The sequence below is a fragment of the Brassica rapa genome, chromosome A05 (assembly GCF_000309985.2).
Source record: "Brassica rapa cultivar Chiifu-401-42 chromosome A05, CAAS_Brap_v3.01, whole genome shotgun sequence".
Classification (NCBI taxonomy): Eukaryota; Viridiplantae; Streptophyta; class Magnoliopsida; order Brassicales; family Brassicaceae; genus Brassica; species Brassica rapa.
The window spans coordinates 24,537,990-24,557,802 of NC_024799.2; the positions used below are offsets into that span (position 1 = coordinate 24,537,990).

General features: G+C 37.9%; 4 protein-coding genes across 7 annotated transcripts; 3 read left to right on the forward strand and 1 right to left on the reverse strand.

The window, feature by feature from the left end:
* The first annotated feature begins 3,250 nt into the window (after nt 1–3,250).
* Nucleotides 3,251–8,096, forward strand: LOC103870236 (serine/threonine-protein kinase AGC1-5). The gene is made up of 4 exons (XM_009148349.3): nt 3,251–4,623; nt 4,737–4,783; nt 4,864–5,746; nt 6,310–8,096. Exons 3-4 carry the CDS (start codon nt 4,911–4,913, stop codon nt 7,187–7,189), a joined length of 1,716 nt encoding a protein of 571 aa, XP_009146597.1. The 5' UTR covers nt 3,251–4,623; nt 4,737–4,783; nt 4,864–4,910; the 3' UTR covers nt 7,190–8,096.
* Nucleotides 8,037–11,963, forward strand: LOC103870237 (zinc finger CCCH domain-containing protein 37). Of its 4 annotated transcripts, none has more exons than XM_033291518.1 (12): nt 8,037–8,558; nt 9,228–9,475; nt 9,866–9,922; nt 10,013–10,084; nt 10,204–10,260; nt 10,356–10,553; nt 10,711–10,748; nt 10,843–10,889; nt 11,011–11,150; nt 11,204–11,269; nt 11,352–11,492; nt 11,567–11,963. In XM_033291518.1, the coding sequence occupies exons 1-12, from the start codon at nt 8,153–8,155 to the stop codon at nt 11,729–11,731; spliced, it is 1,635 nt and encodes a 544-aa protein (XP_033147409.1). In that variant the 5' UTR covers nt 8,037–8,152; the 3' UTR covers nt 11,732–11,963. The 4 variants fall into 4 exon arrangements, with proteins under 4 accessions (XP_033147409.1, XP_033147411.1, XP_009146600.2 ...); XM_033291520.1 differs by having other exon boundaries at nt 11,011–11,129; XM_009148352.3 differs by having other exon boundaries at nt 11,011–11,129; nt 11,216–11,269.
* Nucleotides 11,964–12,339: 376 nt separating this feature from the next.
* LOC103870238 (CTP synthase) lies at nt 12,340–16,738 on the forward strand. The gene is made up of 23 exons (XM_009148353.3): nt 12,340–12,482; nt 12,590–12,682; nt 12,805–12,962; nt 13,160–13,239; nt 13,315–13,401; nt 13,482–13,532; nt 13,629–13,746; nt 13,813–13,869; nt 13,969–14,033; nt 14,119–14,202; nt 14,306–14,356; nt 14,455–14,517; nt 14,635–14,681; nt 14,805–14,874; nt 14,963–15,025; nt 15,126–15,215; nt 15,298–15,336; nt 15,412–15,639; nt 15,732–15,817; nt 15,902–15,950; nt 16,034–16,114; nt 16,209–16,302; nt 16,391–16,738. Exons 3-23 carry the CDS (start codon nt 12,845–12,847, stop codon nt 16,546–16,548), a joined length of 1,779 nt encoding a protein of 592 aa, XP_009146601.1. The 5' UTR covers nt 12,340–12,482; nt 12,590–12,682; nt 12,805–12,844; the 3' UTR covers nt 16,549–16,738.
* LOC103870239 (fasciclin-like arabinogalactan protein 14) lies at nt 16,593–19,709 on the reverse strand. The gene is made up of 2 exons (XM_009148354.3): nt 18,092–19,709; nt 16,593–16,733 (listed from the first exon to the last, which is right to left on the reverse strand). Exon 1 carries the CDS (start codon nt 19,666–19,668, stop codon nt 18,856–18,858), a length of 813 nt encoding a protein of 270 aa, XP_009146602.1. The 5' UTR covers nt 19,669–19,709; the 3' UTR covers nt 16,593–16,733; nt 18,092–18,855.
* Nucleotides 19,710–19,813: the final 104 nt, after the last annotated feature.

A 19,813-nucleotide genomic window follows, 5' to 3' on the forward strand; every position in this document is an offset into this window, starting at 1 on the left:
GTGCCTTTAGGGTACTGTATAGCGGCACCATTCAACTCTATTCTTCTTCTTTTATGTCATTTGTGTCATAATAATAACTGGACAGCGTTGATAAATTACTGGGTTGAAGCTTGAATTGGGTTTTGATGCTTGATTAAATTACGGGTCTTTTTGGTGATTTAAATAAAACTAAATGTGCAAGGAACAGAAAGCGATAAGGTTTAAAATAAATGATGTATCCGCAAGAAAAAATATTTACGAAAGGGACGTCTATATGACTTTTTTTAACACAAAGGTACGTCTATATATATATCAAAAGAAAATCTAGCAAACTGATTTTAATACTATTACTTGAGACGACCAAATGCATTGAGAAGCTAATGATAAAGCCAGGGAAGGCCAGTGTTGATTCTCCGCCGCAAGTATTTAAAAAAACGAATTACCTTGATAATTACAAGCAAGTAGCCACATGGCGATACTTGTTTGTTCAGTAGTCATTAATTACCATTTATGGAGGTTTTTGATATGATAAACGTGAAAATGAATAGGTACAAATGGATATCTGATCACTTTGTTTGTCACTCGAGCTTATAGTTTCGATCCCATCTAGAACGACTCACACCTAAAGATGTGCAATGAGCGAAACGGTTTTGATGCGATTTGTATTGAACTAAAACCTAATCTAGTACTATGACCCTCATTCATTCATGCATGCATGCTTTTGTGTTTTTAGATCCAATACTGATTTGGTCCGCAAATCGCGGAACAGTCTACCCATAACATCGTTGCTCACACCTATGACCAGCTCTTAATTCCACGTTGCGAGTTATTGTGGAAACAGTCAATTGTCACCGCGTCAACATATATTACTAATTTTCTTTTTCTTTTTGTGGCTTGTTTACAAAACCAGCTTAATTCTATAAAACTCTAAGAAAGAAACGTCATGTTCTAGCATTCGTATGACATAAAGATAAGTAGATAACAAGTACTCCAGCTACAAGAAAAAAGAAAGATAACAAGTACTTGATTATTAGAACTTAGAATGCCACATATTTTTATAAACGTATGGTACAAGGAAAGAGGAGGTGTGTAGTTGTATCATGACATCATCCATTCCCCGCCATTTGCTTATTTTCCGGATCATATATCAGGGACTTTTTTTTGTATTTATCTTTTTGTTTGTATGCTGCTATTCACAGACACAACTTATTTCTATTCCTTCAAATCATCATCTATTTTAGAAATTAGTCCACTAAACTTGATCAGTTTTCTTTGTCCCACTGCATGTTTCATTAAATTTTCAAGTGTATTTGATTATTTTTAAATGTTAGTGCAATTACGTGTCTATCAGAAAAGACTATTTATTTCAATCCTACTATATAAAAGGAACTAAATTCAAGGTTTTTGAGACTATCCACCTCAGCCAAAATATTCCCATCCAAAAAGAATTAGAAATAAAAGTCATTTAAAAAATAATTAACTAACATACAAATTTTGATATTTCTAGAAATTTCAAATTTGTAACTACTAATTTATTAATAGAATCATATATCTATTGAATTATGTTCTATTTTTAATCGTTAGAATTCAAGGGTAAATAAATTATTAATTTATAATATATATAGTTTATAACTTTATATTGTAGTTATAAATTAAGAGAAAATAACCGGGGAGGGTGAAGAAGCTCATGTAAAATTATATAATTAAAATGATAAAATGGTGAGTATGATGACGTGAATCTAAACAAATTTGTTGTACAAATTATGGTGCTTTCTTCGTCCACTATAATGATTTAAAATAAAATACATATTCACATAAATAAGTCAATATTTGTTGTTTTTTTTTGTAAGATGTTAAGATTATCATTTTTTGAAAGGTTATACTGTTGTTTTTAAACAACTTATTACAGCAAAGAAACAAAAACAACCAACAACAACTCAAGGTAAAAAAAGTCTTAAGGAAGTCTTATACAAGAAAGATAAAAAGAAGTAAAGAACAGGAGAAAGAAGAACTTGCCGGGTAAGAGAGGAGACGGTCACGCATCATACGGTCGAGAGAGACAAGGATGACTGATGAAGGTGAGGAGACAGCTGTGAACACACGAGCATTACGCTCTTTCCACAACAGGTAGATGGCTGACTGAAAGTAGAGCTTGATGACTGGAGTAGCATGCGTATCTGCGTTGACGCGAGGTTGATTGATCCAGGCTGCAATAGAGTGTGGATCAGCCGGAGGAGAAATCCAAACTTCAGCAGCAAAAGGCTCCCATATCAAGCGAGAGAAAGATCACTCAAAGAAGAGATGATAGTGAGTCTCTATTTTCAGATTACAAAGGACGCACGTTCCTGAGACATTTAACCTCCAACGCCTCAAGCGATCCTTGGTTGGCAGTCTTCTCCGCAAAGCCAGCCATGATATAAACCCATTATGTAGAATATGTTCCTTGAACCAAATAGTCTTGTGCCAATATTTGTTGTTGATAGTGTTTATATTCTTTTCTGACATTAGTATCTATATTTTTTAGTAAACTGATCCAAAGAGATTAATTTGTGGAGCTAAACAAACAAGGATTATAGTGTTTACTTTGGAAAAAGTAATAGGTTGAATGATAGATGGCGTGCGTGCTTTTTCACATGGAAATCTGCACATATATTAAAATCGTAAGATTTGAATCATAAAGAAAATATAGTGTATATGACTGAAGTTGGTCCATTCTGAAACTAAAGATGGCTAAAATTTTTCTTTGTCAAAATGCATAGATGTGAATCTTATATGAATAGAGTTCTCCATTGCTTATAACAGTGTAATAAACTCCATGTGTAAAGGAGAAAAAATATTATATAAGTGAAAACAAAAGTTATGATTTTTTTTCTTGTGCCTATAGGCTCTTTGCAATTTGAAGAAGAAATAACATATTGTGTGAAAATCTTTGGCTCGGTTAAATTTTATCCAGTTGTTTATAAAACTGTTGTTATCTGATTCATGTAATTTTTCAGTGTTGATTTAAAAGCCCAAAAAACTCATCTATACTGACTTTTCGATATTTTTTTCTGTGATTTGAATTTAAAAACAAGTATTTAGCTTTAGAAAGCATTTACATGTTTCAAACTTATAATATATACATATATAATGTTTAAAATTATGCATATAAAACATGTGTAAAATGTGCCTGAATATGTTTCTCTTCTTTAATGTGTTAATCGTACTATATATAACATTATTTTAAAATTTCAAAAAGTTTATGTCACATACAAAAAAATCATCAATAAAAAATATAATTCTCTATTTTTAACAAGAAAAATGAAAAATTATAAACATATAAATTTAAATTAAGAAAAATAAACATTGAAAAAACAAGAAGTTAATGTAAAAGAAAAAACCGACAAATAATATTACAAATAAAATAAATTTATAAGATACAATCCGCGCGAAACGCGGAAAAAATCTCTAGTTCAGTGATAATATTAACAAGAGTTTTATTTTGACAAGAAAAGAATATCATACTGAGAAATTATTGTAGCCAATAGCTTAAACGTCAACGATCATCTATCTTATATTTGTTGGTTGTGAGTGTGTTTATCTCCTTGACCAATATTCACAAATCACAACACACAACACACAATTCATATTTCTATTCCTTCTACTCATCATATAACTTGGACAACGATCCACTTGATCAGTTTCATATGTCAACTAGATTTTCAAGTGTTTTTTTAAATGTTAGTGGCTTATTGCAATTTTGCTTACATAATGGTATAATCTTTATCTCTCTTTTTCAGTTGATAAGTTGAAAAACAAAAACAGAGTATTCACATAGCTTAAAAATTTGCCAACAATGTTAGAACGGACCTAAAATTCGTTATGGGCTTCTGTTGATTAAAACCTAAAATGGGCTTTACTAAATAAGCCCATAAAGGATTGATAGACATGTCAAATTCATCAACTAAAAAGGGTAGACCCAAACACGACAACATGTTTCTAAATTCTCCGGTCAGTTTCTTTTCCCGCAACTTCTTAAACGGAACTTCTTTTTCTACGACCGTTGCAACTGCGTCTTGGACGCCGTCCAGAAGAATATCCATTGGGACAGGTTGCTGTCGGAAAATTATATTTTCTCTGTTGGTGAGAGAGAGAGAGAGAGACCAAGAGACCATACGTATAGACGAAGCAGAAGATGAGGAGAATGTTTAATGACCAGGTGACCTTTACCATTAGACATTTTTGAATTCATTTTTTATAACTATTTCTTGATAAGATATGTCTCTGTCGCACCATATTTTTGTTAAAAAGAAGAAGATATGTCTCTCTCAATGGACCAATAAAACTGGCTAATTTAGTCAAGAGAGAGAAATTGACGGCAAAAGACATGCATTAATGAGATGAGAGGCTAAGAACATTTCACTCGCTCCATCTCTTTTGCATCTCCTCATGTCTCTTCCTCTCTCTCTGCTTTACCAGGTGGAGATACTATTAAGAGGATAAACCAATGTTTTACAAAAGACAAGCCAATTAAAGCTCCCCTTCTTTCATGTTTTCTTTTTGATTGGAATGTTGGAACATACTATTATAACAACGGTTTTGTTTAGATGATTTTGTGATTCGTATCCTCTGAACTACACTCATGACACGGATATTTTAAACATGGTCTGCATTCTTGATTTCTTGAAACATTATTTATTCTGTGTGATTATATCTGTTTATATGACACATTACAATCTCTCTTTCTATGCATGTTGTTCGTTGTTTTCTGGCGGCAGTTTGATTATGGTTTGATTTTCTCTCAACTTGTCTTTTAAATCATCAAGTAAGCGTGTGATCATCCCAACACATTTTTAGTCTGTTTTTTAAATAAGCATCTTAAGGTGAATGTCATTGATTCCGCAGGTGAGAGCTACTTTATAAGCCAAAAGAATCATCACAAGCCTGGAGACATGGACTTAGCTTCCAATAAGAACACAACAGCTAACTCTAATGATATAGACCCAACCGTAAAACCTAAGTCGCCTAGACCAAACAACACACAAGCCTCTCCATTTTCGCTTAAGCTAGGAGACAATGTTCCCAGGAATCCTCATTTTGATCTCAAGAAGATGGATCCTCTCGTCAGACATCAACCACCTTCAAAGTCTCCTGAACCTCCTTCCTCAGCTAGAGGAACCAACGAGAGTGATAGCTTGGGAGCCAAGAAAAATGCTCTTAAAAATCTTTATTACGATCCCAAGAAGATTGTTCCTTTAACCACACCTGAAACACAATCCCCAAGCGCCAGAGCTCATCATCACCAACACAAGACAAAGTCTCCAGACAAGAAGAGAGCCCCTAGACAGAATGGAGATTATGGTTATGGCGATATGGGCCCATCAGCTACACCGTTCAAGCCCCACACGGGAGGAGACGTGAGGTGGGAGGCTATTAACTCAGTCACTTCAAGAGGTCCTCAGATAGGTCTAGACAGCTTCAGGCTTCTGAAACGTCTAGGGTATGGGGACATAGGCAGTGTCTATCTCGCTGACCTGCAAGGGACCAACGCGGTTTTTGCCATGAAGGTGATGGATAAGGCCTCGTTGGCTAGTAGAAACAAGTTGCTGAGGGCTCAGACCGAAAGAGAGATCTTATCCTTGCTTGATCATCCTTTCTTGCCAACGCTATATTCTTACTTTGAGACTGAGAAGTTCTACTGCTTGGTCATGGAGTTTTGCAGCGGAGGCAATCTCCATTCTCTCAGACAGAAGCAGCCCAACAGGCGTTTCACTGAAGAAGCTGCGAGGTGAGAGAAAACATTCAATCTATTTGGAGTAGTCCTAGACATATTATCCTAAACCCCGAAACCGAACCGGAATCGAAAAAACCAAAACCAAACTAGACCAAAATTTACAAAAAATGGTTTCTACTTTTTAAAAGACCGAAAAATCAAGAGGTTACCCAAATATCTGAAATATAATAAAATATTAACTATTTTAAATGTTAAAATTACCATATCCTTGACAAACTAACTATATTAAAAAAAACATAGTTTATAATCAGAAAATTTATTAGAAAATCTGAAGTGCTCGAATGTCTTTCTCAGTTTAACTCGGGTTTTTGTCAGTTTTCTCGACTCTAAACCCGAACTAAATCCAAACCATTTTTAACTCGGTTCTGTTTCAAATTTTATAGAAAAACAGAAACCTGACCCGAAAACTGATCTGATCTGAAAATGTCCGGTTCCTAGACGGATCCTAAACACTCCGACTCGAATAACTCGGAACCCGAATAACCCAATCCGACCCGAACCGTTAACCCGAATGCCCAACACTAATTTTGAGTCTCTCTGATGAGTTTCTTTGACAGGTTCTACACTTCTGAAGTGTTGTTAGCCCTAGAGTATCTACACATGTTGGGGGTTGTATACAGAGACTTGAAGCCAGAGAACATCCTAGTCCGAGACGAAGGCCACATAATGCTTTCAGACTTTGACCTCTCCCTCCGTTGCTCCTTTAACCCAACCCTCGTCAAGTCCTCCTCAGTCTGCAGCACAGGAAGCGCTATCCTCAACGAAGAGTTCGCCGTCAACGGCTGCATGCATCCCGCAGCCTTCCTCCCACGCCTCCTCCCTTCCAAGAAAACCCGTAAAGCCAAATCAGACTCCGGCCTAGGGGGCCTCTCCATGCCAGAGCTCATGGCTGAGCCAACGGACGTACGGTCAATGTCCTTTGTGGGCACACACGAGTACTTAGCTCCAGAGATCATACGTGGAGAAGGACACGGCAGTGCTGTTGACTGGTGGACGTTCGGGATCTTCCTATACGAGCTCTTGCACGGGACAACACCGTTCAAAGGTCAGGGCAACAGAGCTACGCTACAAAACGTGGTGGGCAAGCCACTGAAGTTTCCTGACACTCCTCATGTTAGCTCTGCGGCTCGTGATCTTATCCGTGGCCTTTTAGCTAAAGATCCTCATAGGAGAATAGCTTACACACGTGGAGCTACGGAGATAAAGCAGCATCCTTTCTTTGAAGGTGTGAATTGGGCTCTGGTGCGTAGCGCCTCTCCGCCTCATATTCCTGACCCTGTTGACTTGGGACCGTTGACCGCTGCAAGAGGGAAGGCTAAGGGTTATGGAAGTGGTGATCATCATAACTCGGTTAAGCATGATGCTCAGGTTGCTTGTGCTGCTGGTCCTGCCACACCCACTGATGATACGGCTTATGTAGACTTCGAATACTTTTAGAACTAATACAAGTAATATACTCTACTATGTGTTTTTTTTTTGTTCATATTCTTTTTGATGGATACTGATTGTGATTTGTAAAGTGGAAGACAAAGAAGTGTAGCTTTAAACAGAGTTTGAGAATAACATTTGAACCTTTCGTTTAGCTCAAATTTTACAAAGCTTATGTTTTTAATAAAGTATCCAAAATCCTTTCATCAAATGTTTCTTAACCGAATAATCAGTAGCTTTTGAATAACATCAGATTTGATGGTTTCATTATGGTCTATGTTACTTACAAAGTATCCAAAATCCTTCAACACATTCTTCTGTAAGGTTCTCTTATCTTTTACTGTTAAGTTGTGGTTTGTCTACTTCTCTGACAGTTTTTGCTTGTTATCTTTAATTGGTTTTGAAAGGTGCTTAGCTTGGAACCTTTCTCTTCTGAGTTACCCCAAAAATGTTTCCAAGTTAATATGGTTTTAGGCTCCAAGGGATTTACTTATGGTTTATGGTGCCCTTATCATGTATGATGCTTAGGTTCATCTGCTCCTCTATGCCAAAACTCGAACTTTCTTTCTCTCGTTTATCTATAGAAGTTAGTAAGCATGCGAAGGTGTTGAACAAAACAAACCAATGCTCAAAAGAGTTGAAGAGATGAGTTTAAAGGGCAACAAACGCTAAAGCTTTTGCAATATCAGACAAGACATAGTGAAGTTGAAGTCTCTGTTCGGTCTCTTTTGTTAACTTGGGTGTTTTATTATTATGTAATAAAACAAAAAAAGCTCCAAACTTTATAAATCTATTAATTGATGATGATAAGAAATAAAGAGTAATTTAATTTAAATAAAAAAAAGAAACAAAAGAGAATCAGTGAAGAGATGTCAAATCAGTTTCGTGGGATCTGAGAGAGAGAGAGAGAGAGAGAGAGAGAGAAGAGAGAAACAAACCTCTCTCTCTTTAGGGTTTTCAATCAAAATCCGAATGGCAGCACATCGTCACCAATTGTTCACCTACGCCCTCCAACCTTCTCTCGCCGCCGCCTCCACCGCTTCCCCCGCTCCCCCTCCTCCGCAACCGCAACCGCAGCAAAACCTCTCCCTTTCTTCTCTCTACGCCTCCTCCGCCGCCGACCGCTACTACCCCGACGCCACGTTCCGCTTCTTATCTCGCGACGGATCCGAATCTTTGACCAACAACTACCAACCAACGGTTGCTTCTTCCTCCTCTTCCTCAGCCATGTACCACCACCATCTCCCCAACGCGGCGTCGCATTTGGCTTACCCTCCTCAGCTGATGCAGCATCAGGAAGCTTGGCCGCCTGGCGTCGAGCCTCCCGCCGCCGCCGCCGTCGAGCCTCTTCCTCCTGGAGTCAAACGCACCTCTGAAGGTCTGTCCTTTTACCAATTCTCAGATCTGCATCGTTTGATTCATTAAAGTCTTCACCTTTATTGCTTTTGGAGAGCCTTAAAGTCTTCACCTTTCCGTTTCCTATGCTCTCATCGTGATTCAATCTTGATGGTTCCTTCAATTGCAGCATTAAAAAACGTTTCTTTAACTGAGATTAAGGCATTAGAACACACTGCTTGCTATTCTAGGATAGATCTTGACTTACACTGTTTGTGTTACTTACCCCAACGATTTTTGAATTGGTTAGTCAATGGGTTCTTTTGTGTTTGGGATACCACTAAGCTTTACAGAAGTTAGAATCATCTCTAAGGATATTTGACTACTGTAATGCTATTAATTACATCTCTGTTAAAGTATATTTGACTACTGTAATGTTATTAATTAGTCTTTGTTTGCTTTAATATTTTAGAAAAGACAGTTAGTTTTTTGTTCCCTTAAAAGTTATCTTTTCTTGCAACTCTTTCCAATAAACTTTTTCAAAAGGAAGACATACCTACTGTAAACTCTAAGTTATGTTTTCTGCTGTATTATTTCGTATATTTCATTATCCTCAAGTTTATTTTCAAGATATAAATATACAGCAGCATATATATATATATATATATACCTTCTCATGTTGTTGTATATTACTGTTTATTATGTAATATAGCGCTCTACTATCCGACTCTCTACGGTGCCCATAATCCAATGGGTCAGACGGAAGCTTGGTATACTACGGACTATTTAACCAAGCGACTTAAGTTGGAGAGTACGAGCCATTTGCCTGTCTATCCGCAGCGGGCAGGGGAGAAGGATTGTACACACTATATGCAAACAAGAACTTGTAAATTTGGAGAGGGCTGCAAGTTTGATCATCCTGTTTGGGTTCCTGAAGGTGGAATCCCAGATTGGAAAGAGGTGATCGTTTACTACTATCTAAGTATTTACATTATAATGAATTACGTTTTTCTCTTCTCTGGATTTAGGCTATGTACTTATATGTTTATACCACGAGAGTTTGTGTCTGATTACTTTCTAAACTATACCTATACTCTTTTTGCTTGGTGTCTGGGCTCATAAACTTAGTATTTTTTTTTTGTTTTGTTTTTGGTCAGCACTTAGTGCAATATATCTATACTGTTTAGGTATCTTGATAGTGACTCAAGGCTTCAGTTTCTGTTTCTGCAACTGTGTTTGTTGTTGTTGCATTTCCCTTTGTCAGATCGTTTCTTGACTTGGAAGTGACATTTGTCTAGGCATTCAAGGATAAGATGATAAAATCATTTTTTTTTCTTTTTTTTCATTCAGGCACCAGTTGTTCCAAACGATGAGTACCCTGAGAGACCAGGTGAACCAGATTGTCCGGTAAGCTGTTTCTGAAAACTTCTCTCCTATTTTAGCTCTGTTTCTTCCTTAGGATCTGACCATCATTGTCTTCTCTTCACTGCTGGGCAGTATTATATAAAAACACAACGTTGCAAATATGGTCTAAGGTGCAAGTTTAATCATCCCAAAACAGCGGCTGCAGTAAGTGACTTTTCCATCTCCCAATTATATTCCTCAGTTTTTTTGTATGTGGCTGCAGGCACTCCGAATAAGATCTTGTGCTTCTAATATATGCTACTTGATGCTCTTCTGTAAATCAGGTTACTGTTGAAACTCCAGATGCCTTACCTGAGAGGCCTTCTGAGCCCCCGTGCACTGTAAGATATACACATATAGCAACATAACTTATCCGTTTTCAAAGATGAATCTAATCCTAATTATTAAGTTCACTGATCTTTCTACTCTGCAACAGTTCTACATGAAGACTGGAAAATGTAAATTTGGTTTAACATGCAAGTTCCACCACCCAAAGGATATCCAACTACCATCGTCTAGTCAAGATAATGGCAGTACTGAGGCTGTAACCAGTGAACCTGATGTTACCAACAATCCGCATGTGACATTTGCTCCGGCAGCATATTACAACTCGAAGGGACTTCCAGCTAGGCCGGTAATGGTTTCAGCTTCAAGTTCCATACATATTATCTTAATAGTCAGAATTGGTGAACTATCTAGTGTCTAGTTACTATTCTTATAACTGATTGTATGCTGACCTGTTCTGTCATCTTAGAATGAAGTTTCACTAATTAGATTGTTAGCTTTTACAGGCTGAAGTAGACTGCCCGTTCTATCTCAAGACCGGAAGGTGAATATCAAATACAAAGTCGTTGTTTACAACCTTGAAAATAAAATAAAAAGTGATACTAACGTTTTAATTTGTTTTCCATTTCCACGATCAGCTGCAAGTATGGCGCCACCTGTCGCTACAATCACCCTGAGAGGACTGGTTTGTGAGCGTGTCTCATTTAAATATTTGTGTTCGTAGAATCTTTAATGTACCACTTACTTTTCTCATAATCTTTACGGTATCTTCTGTGTGCCTCTTGCTGTTTTGATTTTGGTTACAGCATTCACACCCCAGGCTGGTGGGATAAATTATCCTCTAGTGTCCCCGACCAGTGCGAGTGTAAACCTTGGGTTGATTAACTCAGCTGCCTCCCTCTATCAGACTCTTGCTCAACCCTCGGTAGATGTCTACAATCATGCTGTAAGAAATATTTAAATGCTCCTTCTAAGATGCTGGAGGTTTAATTAAAGTAGAACTTGTTGCAGCTAGGAGCCCTTACAGCAACTTATCCCCAAAGACCTGGACAACCAGAATGTGACGTGAGTATTCTTGTGCAACTTCTTAGATTGTTGACATGTCCGTTGGACTTTTACTAAAAACCCCTCACTATCTTTCATATAGTACTACATGAAGACAGGGGAGTGCAAGTTTGGAGAGAGGTGCAGGTTCCATCACCCAGCAGATAGGTTAAACGCAACGAGTAAACAAGCTCCTCAGCAGCCGAATGTGAAGCTGAGTCTTGCAGGGTATCCCAGAAGAGAGGTACCTAATAGAAACTCACACTACTTTACTTGTATTGAGTTTGTGTGCTAATCCAGTAGAGGAATCTGTTGCAGGGTGCGCAAAATTGCCCGTATTACATGAAGACAGGGACTTGCAAGTACGGGGCAACATGCAAGTTTGACCATCCTCCTCCAGGTGAAGTTATGGCTAAAACCGCTTCAGAAGCTGAAGCTGATGCTGCTGCTGCTGCTGGTGGAGCGACTGACACGACTCAGTGAGTAGCTATCTTTGTGTAAGATAAGATGATAAGCGTGTTGTAATCTTGTTTTACTTGCTATGTTCTGCATCTGTTTCTCCTTTCTCAAATCCCTTTTATCACATCCTAAAACCAAAAGAAGAGATCGAGTGAGTCTACTTTCCTGAGTATCCTCTCTACAATTGGTCATGCACTAGAGCTTCTGTGTTTATAAAGGCAACAAAGTGGGTCTAAGTTTTCCACCATTACCGTTATTCTCATCTCAGTGATTCGATACTTAATATGAAAGCAATAATCAGTAAACTCCAACCAAATTATACAATAATATTATTATACAGCCAACCGTTCATTTGCATACAGATGTAACAGAGAGAAGCCAGTAGTTCTTGAAAACATGCTTCTTCAGCAAGAAACATGTCGATGCCAACTGCTAGTGGAACCAAAGATTTGTTTGTTAGCATTTGGTTCTTATCAGCAGAAGGAGAAGAGACGTCAAACAAAGGCAGAGGAAGAGTACATGGAGTTATATAGACTCTTGTCTCTAGTTTTGATTGAAAACATGTGAATGCCTCTATTAATGACAAAAAGGACAAACGATCAAAGATGTAGCAGAGAAAAGACTCAAAAAAGTTTGATACCTTTCCCATCTCTCTTTTAAAAACTTTTTGATTGGTTTTAAAATTGGACGCACAGTTACCAAGACCCTCTTCTGGGCCTATCTTACCGAAACACTATGCAACCTCTCCCACAGCTTCAACACGGGTGTCTCCATGGTATTGAATGAAATCTACAGCTCAGATGGGTCAAAGCCACAAACTATGTCGAAATTAAATAAAATTTAAAATAAAAGTAACAAACTTTTTTTATTCTTTTTTTTTAGAGGTTTAAATAAGAGGGAAGGGTCTCGCAGGTTATAAGCTTATAAGCCGCCGCCTTGAAAAAAATCCAGAAAGGCTATTGTTTCTTGACGAAGGTAGAAATTTGCATTTCTTCTTCCCACTTTATTGTGTGTTTGATTCATACCTAACCGTTATCTTTTTTCTTAGGAAGATATTGTTCGTCTTATGCTTACTGTGTCTATTCTTGATGGTTTAGGTGAAGAGTAAGAAGAAACTTAGAGACAAAACCAAACAGAATGAAGTATGTTTTGGTGACAGGAGGAGTGGTGAGTGGACTTGGGAAAGGAGTCACTGCAAGTAGCATTGGACTTCTCCTTCAAGCCTGTGGCCTTCGTGTTACTTCCATCAAGATTGGTGAGACTATTTTATATACATCCTGTGTTTTTGGCTCTTGAGATTGCATGTAACAACTAAAGGAGACATCTTTTTGTTCATGTGACCACTTGTATTGTGTTTGCCTATATGAGTCAATTTGCTACCAAGGATGAAAACTTTCTTGACTGGTTTTTGTTGGTTCCTAGCTATATGATCATTTTACAATGTTTACGCAGATCCTTATCTTAACACTGATGCTGGGACAATGTCTCCGTTTGAGCATGGAGAAGTATTTGTTCTGGATGATGGTGGAGAGGTATGTCAGATTGTCCTGTATTGCTTGCTACTCATAAAACTGATGTCATTGTGTATCTAACCGGTGAGCATTTAGGTGGACTTGGACCTTGGAAACTATGAGCGTTTTTTAGACAGTACATTGACCCGTGACAACAATTTAACAACCGGAAAGATATACCAGGTATGCCTAGTTGACTACTACCTCAATTATCATCTCATGTTAGAACCTGGTTTAGAAAGTTTTTGTCTTGCTTTTTGCAGTCAGTCATTGACAAGGAAAGGAAAGGGGACTACCTTGGAAGAACTGTACAGGTTCATTACATTATCTACTTGTGCCTCTGAACTTTATGCTGGTTCTAATTTGGCTGTGTGTTTGAACAAAGCGTTTTAATTTATTTTTTTTTGAAGGTGGTTCCGCATATAACTGATGCAATCCAAGAGTGGATTGAGCGTGTTGCTAATGTTCCAGTGGATGGAAAGGACGGTCCTCCTGATGTCTGTGTCATTGAACTAGGAGGGACTATAGGTAGGTACTTTTTATTGACTGATATTACTCAGATGAGTGGCTTTTATTTACTTATGTTCTGTGCAGGTGATATTGAATCTATGCCCTTCATTGAGGCCCTTGGTCAATTCTCCTATAAAGTTGGTAAGCTGTGCTCTAAATTTGTATTAACTTTTTGAAGATCCACTAGTGTTCTTAGGCTATTGATTATCGGCTTCATAACCTTCTGTCTTTTGTTCTTAGGGCCTGGTAATTTCTGCCTGGTTCATGTGAGCCTTGTGCCTGTTCTCAGCGTTGTTGGTGAGCAGGTAATTTTCTGTGGTTTTCATATCTTCCATTGAGATTGTATTTTATTAATTTGTAACAGTTGATGTTTCAACATTTTTATTGCAGAAAACAAAGCCAACTCAGCATAGCGTGCGAGGACTCAGAAGCCTTGGTTTGACTCCAAATATCCTTGCATGTCGCAGCACGAAGGTACTGACCTCTCCAACACTGTTCTGCTGTAGTCATTTAATTCAGTGTTAATGAATAGCTATAAATTTGGTTTTTCATCTTATCAGTTCTTGTTTTGAAACAGGCACTTGAAGACAATGTGAAGACGAAACTATCTCAGTTTTGCCATGTTCCGGTACTTGTTGTTTAATTTCTCAACCTCTTAGAGCAGAGACGTTATCTCTCATTTAAGTCTTAAGTAAACATTATGTCTGCTTTTCTTTGGTTTCCTAGGAAGAGAATATTGTCACACTCTATGACGTTCCAAATATCTGGCACGTTCCGCTGCTTCTAAGGGTATGTAAATTTGTGCTTGAATAGTTTCTAATACTACTTACAAAATCAAAGGAGCTTGTTGTGGTGTTAAATTTTTTCTTCGTCTTACTCTCTTGGTGTTAACTTCTCTTTCAATAGGATCAAAAGGCGCATGAAGCAATCTTAAAAGAGTTGAACCTCCTTGGGTTTGTCTCTAGACCATATTTTCTTGTTTCCTTGACTATAAGTGTAATCTTTATCCTGCTCTGGGTTCCACACTTTAGCTGTGATGACTTTTTCTCTACTAATTGACATTTGTTTCTTTGCAGCAAAGCTGTAGAGGCTGACGTGACCGAATGGACTGCAAGAACTAAAATCTATGATACCCTGCAAGATCCTGTTAGTCAACTTTTTCCAGTTATTTTTTTAGGCCAGCGTGTCTATATAGCGGAAACCATCATTCATTCTCAATGGTCGTCTCTTTCAGGTCAGGATTGCTATGGTTGGAAAGTACACTGGCCTTACTGATTCTTACCTTTCCGTGTTGAAGGTAACTTGATCTCTCTTGTCTTTGATTAAACCAAATATAGTTATGCATTTTAAACCAAACCTTTAGTTTATAAAAACTGGGGTTTTCATTTTGTCTACAGGCCCTTTTACATGCTTCTGTTGCATGCCACAAGAAGCTTGTTGTAGATTGGGTTGCAGCCAGTGACCTTGAAGAGATTACAGCACAGGAAGTGAGTCTTCTCTTCGTTTCTCTCCTCTGTATACTATAACTGTATTTAATCTCATAAACCTTTGTACGACTTGCCATTGTAGACGCCAGATGTCCATAAAGCTGCATGGGATCTTTTGAAGGTAGGTTAATCCTTACAGAGACTAGTACGCCAATTTAGTTAATATATTGGGACTCACCATTTTTACTTGTTTCAGGGTGCTGATGGTATTCTAGTACCAGGAGGTTTTGGTGACAGAGGAGTGCAAGGGAAGATACTTGCTACAAAGTACGCCCGTGAGAATCAAGTCCCTTTCCTTGGCATATGCCTGGGAATGCAGCTGGCTGTTGTTGAATTCGCCCGCTCAATTCTTGGCTTTGAGGATGCAAACAGCACAGAGTTTGAACCAGAAACGCCAAGCCCTTGCGTCATTTTTATGCCAGAGGTAATTAGACCATATAGTCTTTTCATCTGACTGATTACATGCTTTCATTTTCTCAAGTGTCTTCTTAACCTTGGTTTAATCTTATTTTTAAGGGATCTACAACTCATATGGGTGGCACAATGCGCTTAGGATCAAGGAGGACTTACTTTCAGGTTCCTGATTGCAAGTCTGCTAAGTTGTAAGCACATAACAGCTTCATAGCACATGATAACTCTTAAGACTCGTTTCCAAAGCCTATATAACTTCTTATCTCTACTTTTAGGTACGGTAATGCGAAGTTCGTTGATGAGCGACACAGGCACAGATATGAGGTAATGTTTTATATTCTACATATTCTTTTCCTTGAGCTCTCTCCTCAGTCGTTAAACTTGGAATATGTTTTTTATAATGGCAGGTAAATCCAGATATGATACAAGAAATTGAGAATGCTGGGCTCTCATTTGTTGGGAAGGATGAGACTGGGCGTCGTATGGAGGTATATTCTTGTTTAATGTTTAACTTCAGTGAGCTTGGAACAATATATCATCTGTTGATGTTGTGCTTCATTGTTCTGCGTGTGTGGTGTGCAGATTGTGGAGCTTCAAAATCATCCATACTTTGTGGGTGTTCAGTTTCATCCTGAGTTCAAGTCCAGACCCGGAAAACCTTCTGCATTGTTTCTAGGTAATTTCTCGGTTATATAGCATAATGGCAAGAACCTGTATTTGATGGTTTTGTGGGCTTTGCTAAGAAACAGTTTTGTTACAAACAGGTCTTATAGCAGCAGCCTCTGGGTGTCTAGAGGCAGTTCTGCAAGCAAGTGGCAAAGTGAGCAAAGTTTCAACAACTAGAGTGGCCAATGGAGCAGCAACGGGGAAAGTTTACCAGAACGGGAATGTGTATAGCAATGGAAACGGGTTACATCACTGACTCAAGAAAGGAGAATTTTTCACTGGATTTTAAGCTCTCTCTTCGTTTTTGGTTTCCCTTTAATCAAAGCCACTATGCATGTATAGCGCCTGAGTTTTGTTTCCTTGTCTTTGAAGACTTTGTTGTCTGGTTTTGGGGATAGACATGGATGTCAAATGTGCTTCATGTTCTTGTGGTGCTTTTGCCTTTTCATAGGGATGTTAACTTAGGGTAAAATAACCCAGCCCAGCCCAACCCACAAATAACCCAACCCAGTTTATACTCAATCTGTAAAAACTCAGAAACATCAAAGTTGAAATCCAAACCCAAAAAACAACCCAATAGGGTATAGGTTTACCCATAGGTACCCAAAGTATTATCTTATTTATTTATAAAAATATCATATAAAATATTAATATCATTAATGTCAGTTTTAATATATAAACAAGATTTCACAATTTTATAGAAAAACTTGTTTTGGCGCAAAATCTCGTTTACGATTTTGGCGGGAAAACCCGTTTCCGATTTTGACGAAAAAACTCGGTTTTGCGGTTTCGGCAGAAAAATTCGATTTTCCGGTTTTGGCGGGAAAACTCATTTTGTGATTTTGGCGGGAAAACTCGATTTTGCGATTTCGGCAGGAAAACTTGATTTTTTGGTTTCGGCAGGAAAACTCGTTTTGTGGTTTTGGCAGGAAATTTGGGTTTTGCGGTTTTGGCGGAAAATTTGGGTTTTGCGGTTTTGGCGGAAAAACTTGTTTTTGCGGTTTTGGCAAGAAAACTCAGTTTTACGGTTTTGGCGGGAAAACTCGGTTTTGCGGTTTTCAGTCGGAAAACTCGATTTTAAGGTTTTGGCGGGAAAAACTCGGTTTTGCGGGTTTTCGGTTTTGGCGAGAAAACTCGGGTTTGCGGTTTTGGCGGGAAAACTTGGTTTTGCGGTTTTTAATCGGAAAACTCGATTTTAAGGTTTTGGCAGAAAAACTCGGTTTGCGGGTTTTCGGTTTTGGCGAGAAAACTCGGGTTTGCGGTTTTGGCGGGAAAACTCGGTTTTGCGGTTTTCAGTCGGAAAACTCGGTTTTGTGGTTTTCAGTCGGAAAACTCAATTTTAAGGTTTTGGCGGAAAACTCGGTCTTGGGGTTTTGGCGTGAAAATTCGGTTTTGCGGTTTTCCGAGAACACTCGGTTTTGCGGTTTTGACGGAAAAACTTGGTTTTATGATTTTGGCGGAAAAACTCGGTTTTGCGATTTCGGCAGGAAAACTCGATTTTTCGGTTTCAGCGGGAAAACTCATATTTTGGTTTCTGTGAGATAATTTATTTTTACGGTTTTGGCGGAAAAAACGTTTTTTGCAAATTTTATATAATTTAATTAAAATGGTGAAAATATAATAATATAACTGAAAACTCATGGGTACACCATTACCCTTTTATATTTACCCAATATAAATATGGGTTTCAAAATTAATACCCATGATTGACCCAATAAATCTTAGACGGGTAAAAACCCAACCCATTATTAGTGGGTTTGGGTAAACCCATGGATAATTACCCATGTTAACATCCCTACCTTTTCATAGCTTAAAGTAATAAACATCTTTAATCTAGTGTTGCATTCCTTTGTTTCTTTGATTATACATGTAATCAATATTAAAAAGATTGGTAGACAGATAGAAAGACTAGCAACTATATTAATTATGATGTCGCCTGAGCGTTAACAAATTATTAATTTATTTTGTGTATTAAATATTTATATTATTATATAAGATATTTTAAGTTTTGGTTCTTGTTATAAAATTATTTTTGATGAATTATCAAAATTAGATATATGAAACCAAAATAGACAAATTTGAGATTTATTGTAGTATTATTATTTAATTTAACAGATTAAAACTAGTTTAGGTCGAATTAAACTGATTTTAAACAGTTTAAATTGATTTATGATGATTTAAATCGATTTTAAAAAAATTGTTTCGGATAATGCAACCAAACAACAATGAATCATTTGTAGTAAGAAAAGCCTTGCAAGTTTGTGTTTTCTTTATTGGCTTCCAATTGAAATCTCTTACAACTTATCCAAGCATCCAAATAAATAAAGAACTTTTGAGTTTTACAACTTCCTCTATCCTTATTGAATCATCAATCACTTTATTTCTTCTAGAGATATTGTTGCCTTATTCCATAGAACTTCTGAAGCTTGAAGTGTTCTTTGTGTTTTGGGTGAAAAAGCTTTGTTTCCAATCTCCTCTTTTTTTTCTGGCTCTCAAAAAGCTGATCTGATATTTTTGATTCTTGCATTCTGTTATTCATCGCCGTCAAGTCTTAACCATCACATCACCAGACCGTCATGAACAACCAAAATGATGAGACCACGAACGCAGACGCAAAGTTAGGAGTACTAATCGCTGAAACCCCACTTGTTGAGTTGGCTTTTGCAGCAGAAGGTGGCTTAGCGGTAGCAGCAGAAGGTGGCTTAGCAGTAGCGGCAGTAGCATCAGCAACAACGGGCTTAGTAGTAGAGGAAGGTGGGGATGGTGGCTCGTCAAATTCATAATCATCATCATTAGGAGGTTGTGGAGGAAGTGGTGTAGATGATGAACCACTAAAAGAAGGACCATCAGGATTCATTAAACTTATGGAGCTACTAATATGAAGCACCGAGATGTTATATGGATGTGTGGCGACAGAGTCTATAAGCTTAGAGTAAATGCCAGATCCAGGAACCGCAGATCCAAACATGACGTCGCCGTTGTTCATAATGGTTGTGTTTATGAACCCTTGTAGGCCTTTAGCTTGACCAGTTGATTGGAACAGAGTGGTGAGTATTACTGATTTTTTGTTCATGCTCCTGAATTTTTTGATGTCGTAGTAGTCTAGAACAACGTGGAGGCTGAGGCGTATCTTGTTCTCTTCGATTGATTGGATGGTTGAGAAGAAGGACATTGCGTCGTTGGAAAGCGCGAGGACGGTTATGGTTTGACGGGAGTTGATGGTGGAAGCGAGTCCGGTTTGGGAGAGAAGGTTGTTGAAAATGGAGAACTCATTGTTTTGGTTTAAGATGTTTGTGATGTTGAATGAGTTTGATGAAGTGTAGAGGAATGTGGAAGCAAAGAAGAAGAAGAAGAGTGTAACTGAAGAAGAAGACATTGTAGTGGATTAGTTGATGAGGTTGGTTGCTGTTTGCTGCATGGTGTGAGCTTTATATAGAGTGGAGATCTCCAAGTTTGATTTGGTGTCTTTTATTAGGCATGAGGAAGAGAGTGTGTTTCTCCAAACTTTGAGGAAACTTGTG